At 38.3% G+C, this 7924-nt stretch overlaps 1 protein-coding gene across 3 annotated transcripts in view; it reads left to right on the top strand.

Moving 5' to 3' along the window:
• Positions 1–7464, top strand: part of AHNAK2 (AHNAK nucleoprotein 2) — a 407486-nt gene extending 400022 nt beyond the window's left edge. For 2 of the 3 annotated variants that reach the window (XM_085626234.1, XM_085626236.1), the window contains one exon: positions 1–7464. This exon is cut by the window's left edge. In XM_085626234.1, coding sequence (XP_085482360.1) covers positions 1–4189 — 4189 coding nt within the window. In that variant the 3' untranslated portion in view covers positions 4190–7464. The other variant, XM_085626235.1, reaches the window with a different exon arrangement.
• The last annotated feature ends 460 nt before the right edge of the window (positions 7465–7924 follow it).

Consider the following 7924-nt stretch of genomic DNA (forward strand, 5'->3'; position numbering starts at 1 on the left):
AAAAATAGCAGCTGATGATACATCAACTGATATTAGTATGCAAGTCAAAGATGATGTGTGTGATCTTTCAACAACCAAGGTTTCCATCAATGACTTGGACAAATGGGAGAAAGGCATTTCTCTTTGTGATGAAAAATTAACTGAAATAAGGCCCAGTAAAGAAGAGCAAGAAACTACCATCTACATTCCAAAGGAAAAAGCAGACTCTGAATGTCATGGGAAGCTTTCTGAAGCAAAAACTGCTTATGGTTTCTCTGAGACAACGGGTGAACTCACCAAAACATTACAGATGGAAGCTGACACTCCATCTCTAAAAATAGAACTTCATAAAGCTCACACTGAAACACCATACAATGAAATTGAAAGAACGTCCCTAGACATCAAAATATCAAAGGAAGTTCTTAAACAAGTTGATGCAGTGATGAAAAATATAGAATCTCAAGCAGATGTTACCGAGTCCTTCAGAGAATCTGAGATTCTAGACATTTCATTGAAACCTCACAAACTTACGTTACCATCATTCAGAAAATCTTCTTCGCAAATACTGAAGGATGCGGAAGCCCTTGAGGAAAGCAAGGAAGGGCAAAAGGAATTCTCCCCTTCTCCTGAGGATAATGTGAATAAAGTTCTAGAGACTGAAATGTCATCTCCAGATATCGAAACACCTTTGGAGAAACATGTAGAAACTGAAGTGAAGGCAAAAAAGAGCAACAAGAAAACAATTAGAACGAAAAGGTCAACCACTGAAAAAGTTGTAACAAAAGAAAGGAGTCAAGAAGCACCAATATCTTTTCCAAAGGAAGTAAACGTTGAACTGGAAAAAATGGAAGAGCTGAAAGAAATTGATGTAAAGGATAGTGTAAATGATGCAGGAATGAAAATTTTGATTCAAGAAGTTAATACAACGGAAATACAGAAAGTACCAGAATCTTCGCACGTCCAGATGGTAAAAGTTGAATTTTCCTTAAAAGATTGTTTGGCTATGAAAGAGGATGTCGATAGTGGATCTATAGCAGACACTACCAGCACTGCCATTGAACAAGAGCCACCTATTGAGGAGCATGTGTCAGAGAATGTTAGAATAAGCACATATAAAGTAGAAGATGTGCAGCTGGAAGGTAAAGATCAAATGTCTTTCAGAAAAATTGCAGCGGATGCTATATCAAATTATAGTAGTGTGCCAGGCAAAGGTGTTGTGTGTGATCTTTCTACAACCGAGGATTCTGTCAATGACTTCGACAAATGGGAGAAAGCTATTTCTCTTTGTGATGCAGAACTAACTGAAATGAGGCCCAGTGTACAAGAGCTAGAAACTGCAATCTACATTCCAGAAGAAAAAACAGACTCAGCATTTCATCACATGCTTTCTGAAGCAACAACTGTTGATGCTTTATCTGAGACAGTGGCTAAACTAACCAAAACATCAAAGATGGAAACTGTCATTCCATCTCTAAAAATGGAAGAACTCGATAAAGCGCACATTGAAACAACTTCTATAGACATTAAAATATCAAAGGAAGTTATCAAACAAGTTGATGCATTGATGGAAAGTATAGAATCTCAAGGAGATGTTGCAGAGACCTCCACAGAATCTGAGCTTCTAGAATATGACATTTGTTTGAAACCTCACAAACTTACATTACCATCATTCGGAATAACTTCTTCGCAAATACTGGAGGATGCAGAAGCTCTGAAGGAAATTAAGGAACGGCAAAAGGAATTCTCACCTTCTCCTGAGGAAAATGTGAATAAAGTTCCAGAGACTGAAGTGTCATCTCCAGATATCGAAACACCTCTGGAGAAACATGTAGACACTGAAGTGAAGGCAAAAAAGAGCAAAAAGAAAACAATTAAAATGAAAAGTTCAACCATTGAAAAAGTTGTAACAAAAGAAACGAGTCGACAAGCAACAATATCTTTGCCGAAGGAAGGAGAAGTTGAATTGTCAAAAACAAAAGAGCTGAAAGAAGTTGATGTAAAGGATAGTGAAAAGGATGCAGAAGAGAAAATTGTGATTGATGAAGTTAGTCCTGAGGAAATTCTGAAAGAACCAGATACTTCAAACGCCAAGACGATGATATTTGAATTGTCCTTAAAGGATTCTTTGGCTATGAAGGAAGATGTAGACACTATAAGCAGCACCACCCAACAAGACCCACTTATTGAGGACCATGTGTCAGAGACTGCTAGGATAAGCACAATATTATTAAAAGGTGTGGACATGGAAGTAAAAGATCAAATGACTGATGGAAAAATACATGCTGATGATACATCAAATGAAATTGGTGTGCGAAGCAAATATGATGTATGTGATGTTTCAACAACAGAGGTTTCCATCAATGACTTCGACAAATCGGAGAAAGGTATTTCTCTTTATGATGCAGAATTGACTGAAATAAGGCCCAGTGAACAGGAGCCAGAAACTGCAATCTGTATTCCAGCGGAAAAAGCAGACTCAGAATGTCTTGGGATGCTGATAGAAAAAACTGTTGTTGATGATGCCTCAGAGACATTGGCTGAACTCACCAAAATATTAAAGTTGGAAACTGACAGTACATTTCTAAAAATGGAAGAACTAAATAATCCACATATTGAAACACAAAATGATGAAATCAAAACAACTCCTATAGGCATCAAAACATCTAATGAAGTTCTTCAACAAGTCGACGCCAAGATGAACAATGTAGAATTCCCCAGAGAGATTACAAAATACTCTACAGAAACTGAGATTCTAGATTTCGATGGTTCAGTCACACTTCACAAATTTAAATTACTATCATTCGGAATAACTTCTTCACAAGTAGTGGAGGATGCAGTATTGCTGAAAGAAAGCACAAAAGAGCAAAATGAATTCTCACCCTCATCCGAGGATAATGTTAATAAAGAGATAGATGATCAAATCTCTTCTTCTGATATTGAGACAACTCCTGAGAAATGTATAGACATTGAAGTAAAGGCTGAAAAGTCTATTTTTGACATAAAATTGTCTAAAATCTGGCCTATTGATCAAAACCACAAGACACCAAAGTTAATTTCTAAAGAAAGATTGGAAATGAAAAGTTCATCTATGCCAACTGAAGAAGTAAGTGTCAATGATACTTCTAGAACAGAAACTGAACAGGCTGGAGCATTAACATCACAAACAGATCTTCCGGCCTTTGCAAGTGGCGAAATTATTAAATATCAAAAGCAAACATCGAGAGAGGAACTTAATTTGTCTTGTTTAACTATTATCAAATCAAAAGAAGTCAATAAAGGGTTTATTTTAGAGTGTAAAAATGTAGCATTGGCAGAGCAGTGTGTAGATGCCTTAAAAGAACAGGAGACTAAAGATACAGAAGATTTAATCGAATTTGATAAATGTATATTAATGTCAACTGATTTAGCTACTAAAAACATCGTCAATGAAGCTGATTGTCACATAGAAAGCAGGGAAGCAAAACATGTTATTTCAGACACATTGACAGCTGCTACTGATCATAAATTCTCAACCTATGAACTGCAATCTTCAGAAAATGTGTTTTTGATGGAGACTCCGACAGATACTGAAATAAATACAACAAAGTTCAGAAGGAAAATAACAAAAATCAAACTGTCCTCTTCTGATGATATTGGTTCAGAAGAACCAAGTCCAGAAGTTACTCTCAATTTTCCTTTTGGAAAGGAATACAGTATGTTGTGTAAAAGTGAAGATGTGAAAAATGAAAAAGATGCAGGTCATGAATTAGGAGGTGCAGCTGATATAAACAGTCATGATAATATATCATCTAATATGAATGTTACAAAATTAAAAACATTTGCTTTTAAAATAAACACATCAAGGGAACAAATACTGGGGGATATTGCTTTGCAACCTAGTGAAACACTGGAGAATCAATTTCCTGAAAACAAAGATGAAGCTACACTCTCAGACAAAGGAAAAGAAATGCAAGCGCCCAAGGAAGACATAGGCGAAAGTCATAAATCCCCCATCAAATTTAAATTCCAATCACCATCTATTGTATTTCCGACTTCTATGGATAATGTGAAACAAGAGTCTAACACTACGATCGAAGACGCATCCCCCAAAAAAACAGAAAGTCACGGGGGATCAGACACTGAACCTTCTAAACTCCCAGGGTGGTTTAGATTCCCAAAAATAGGTTTCTCCTCATCATGGAAAAAAGACAAATCTGCTGATAAGGATTAAGAGAACAAATGATCAAGTACTATGCAGGTAAAATCTGCAGCGTTATAAAAAGGATGAAAAAAACTTTGAGAGTGAAAGTATGCTATGTTTATAGAATACGATACATGTTCATTGTTAACACATTGGTAAAAAGAATGCTAAACACAACCATATGAGGTACATATTTAATTACTGTCACAATTAAATTGTTGGTGAAAGAAGTGTAAATCATAAGAATATAGATGAATATTAATATACTACTTTTGAATAGGAATAGACACTTAATAATTGTTTCTTTCCTGGACATCCATTTGTCGATTCTCTGCTTTACAAACTTGCTCTGGTTTAGGTGATTAGAGCACTTCCCTTTACTTATTTGGGTGCAATTTATTATAAATCACCTTTTTATCACAAATAGATATATCTATAAGAATTTATCATTAATGGCTTTGAAAAGCCTGATCACTATATTAAAAACAGTTTTAGAAAGTGTGTAGTGCCTAAGAGACCAGGGCGCTAATGACATTATTAAGAAAGCGAATCATTTGGCAAATTTTAAAATTATGTTTGTATTTATGAATAAAACATTTTCTTTCTTCCATTTCTTAAAAAGCAAGAAGTACCTGTTCGCCAATGGGCTCAGTGAAGTATACATATTATTTTTGCTGGTTAGCATTCAACAAAGAAGCAGCTTTGTCAACAGCCATTGACATCAATTCTTAAGTACAGCAAGTGGAGCTTCATGCCATTGGAAAAACCTTGTTGGAACAGCTCTGTCCACAATTACTAATATTTTGCTATGTATTTCTGAAATCTCTGTGTAATTTCCACCGTGGACTGGTCACTAAGAATCCCTGATTTAGCAAGTGAAAGCAGTACTGAGGGTGTGAATAGGGGGAATGGTATAATGTAGACTAAAACATGCTTCTTCTTCTAAGCCTTCAATCATGCTAGCCCTACCCAACACTGTTAGAACTAAAGTTGATGCCTCTTAGAGCCCTCCATCGCACATCTCCACATGCAATGATCAGATTAATACACTAGCCTGCTCAGCCCTCCTGCCTCAGATCACTTTGGCTCCATCTGCTGAATGGAATGGGTTTGAATGAGAGTGCGCCTATTTATGTTGGCTGCCTCATACATGAGCCTCTGTTCCCACTGCGAGTAGGTAAAGGCGTAGGCTGGGGCACAAAAAAAACACAATCCCACCGATTTCAAATAGTCCAATTTCAAATCTGGAAACTTTCCCCCAAAAAATGTTTCTGTGCATTATGCTAATTGCTGTTTTCCCCATCTATTTCAAACACTCCAGGGCCTGAAAGACAAAAATGGATCTGATATTTTTTCACACCTAATGTATATCTCTCGTCTGTACCCACCGATGTTTTGTCCATTCTGTCAATGGAGAGTGAGTTCAGCCCTTGCAATCAGGGTAAAGCGAATTTCAGCTTGTCCATCCAAGAATGGATACTAATTCCAGTCCCAGCAGACGCAGCAATGGACAATGATTCCAGTTAAGGCAGTCACAGCGATGGACAGTGATTGCAGTCCAGGTGGTCACAGCAATGGAGACGATTCCAGTCAGAGCGGTCAGGTGTCTATACCATCTAGTTTTTAAGGATGCAGCCAATGACCATGCACTGCAGTGGGAATACATCACCCAGGTATGCTCTGTACCTCACTCTTCATGGGATTGAGGGAGTGTGGCTAGCCTACATTCTCTTCTGAACTGGTCAGCTGTGCATCCTAAAGCTTTTCACATCTAGATAAATACTTCAAATTCCAACAGGATAGGGAGTGACCAAATATGGTTACCACCTATTGGCTTACTGGTTGGCTGATGTCAAAGGCACGTGTCTGTTTCATTCCAGGCGCTGGTGCACAATTGTCACCACATGAGGAAATAGCACCATGGCAATGGGAAATAATTGGAATATCAGTCAAGTCTCATCCGAGAGGCCACAGAATGAATTAGCCTTGGGACTGATGTACCTTCTAGCCCCCCAGACAACATGCAGTGCATACTGGTGGGCAGTGTGGGGAAGCTCACATTACAGTAGAGGTCTAAAAGTTCCTAGCGCTATCTATTTTGGCTCTATGACTCGTCTGAAACCGAAACAGAAAATTCATGTAAGCACCTGGATGTGGATCCATCTGCCAAATTTGTTGCTGAATAAAGCAATGCCTTGGAACTCTACACCTTATTACACATGGACTTGAGAGTGTGTGTGTGAAACTGTTCAGGCAAGAAGGTAGCCTCCCAGTTGCTTCAGCAGGGTCACTGGAACGTGAACTCATTCCAGAATTTAGGGCTCACACAAGAGAGTCGTGCATAGAAAGGTTTGGTGTGGTGGATATAACAAGTGGAGTGTAGATCAGCAACTGCATCATTAAAAACGCAAAGTGAATCGCCTGGCCGTTCTGCCTATAATCCATGCCCTGCTGTGATTTTAGGGACTGACAGGTAGTAACAATTTACATTTTCTGGTATGGATGCCATAAGTGGCACTCCTGTCAAAATCCAAGCTTTCACTACAGTGCTGTGAATCATACCTTTTTGTAAATACAGTAACCAAAGACATGGAATCCCACACTACCACCTGAGACTATTAAGGGAACCCACAAAACTTAGTATTGCTTGCATTGTAATTATTTTTCTATTTTTGCACAAGCTAGGCTGTGGTCAAACCTTTATTTTTTTAAGGACAACCCGTTATAGAGAATGCACATATATGTACCCTGTTGATAAATGGGAATTTATATGATTCTAGCTACTGACTAAGTTCTATAGAAAGCACATATATGCAAGGGGTTTGTGATGCAAAATGCAACATAATGTGTGTTTTACGCATCTAAATGGAACTATTATTTTTTTATTATTTTTTTTTCAAGTTGTCCAGTGCCAGGCATTCCTGCTTATGTGTTCTTCGGTGTTTTTCTTTGAACTCTGGAACTTGCTTGTGGTCCAGCATTTATAAAAGTACCAGAAAGCCAAAAATGATATATGGCTGAAATACTCACACCTGACATGAGACAACTTGATATCGCTTTTACGTGTGAATATATTAACTATGCAGATGTTCCTGGGAAAATGAGGTCATAATTATGTTTCACAATATTTCCGTTATAAAACTTGTAAAAAATTGTTAGCATTTGGGAGAGGGCTACTTCTCTCAGTATTGCCAAATTTTAAAATCTATGATGTGCTTTGCTTTCATAATTTTATTTTAACACTCAACATGTAATATTAAATGAGTATACTCTGTATAGAAAATAAACAGTAAAATATTTAAAGATATTGCTTCCTTTTTATTATTGTACAACAGAAAATGATATTCAGGAAAACAAAGACATTTTGTCACACACAGGGCAGGGCCAGACTGGGAATTCAACCGGACCTGTTGGGGGGGGGGGGGGGGGGGGGGTGAAAGGGGCAGGGGATGCTAGCAAGAAGCAGCACTTCTTCCGCTTCAACACTGCTGCAATATCAGCCTGGTACAGCAGGCTGATATTGCAGCACTGCTGCAAAACCGGCCCCCACCCTTTCGGCCCACGGAAAAAATGCCCGGTGCCCGCTACAGCCAGTCCGGCCCTACACAGAAGCACATTAGAAGCAACACGGCCAAATATGTGTGCTATGCTAGGTGCTGCATTCTAAAAATTCAAATGTTCCTCTGCAAAGATAAGGTCCACAAAAGGGTGGGAGTAACTCAAGGGGGAAGGGGAATATATGGCCCAGTAGCTACCCTTAGGCCG

Source organism: Triturus cristatus, chromosome 9 (genome assembly GCF_964204655.1).
Source record: "Triturus cristatus chromosome 9, aTriCri1.1, whole genome shotgun sequence".
In the NCBI taxonomy this organism is placed as follows: Eukaryota; Metazoa; Chordata; class Amphibia; order Caudata; family Salamandridae; genus Triturus; species Triturus cristatus.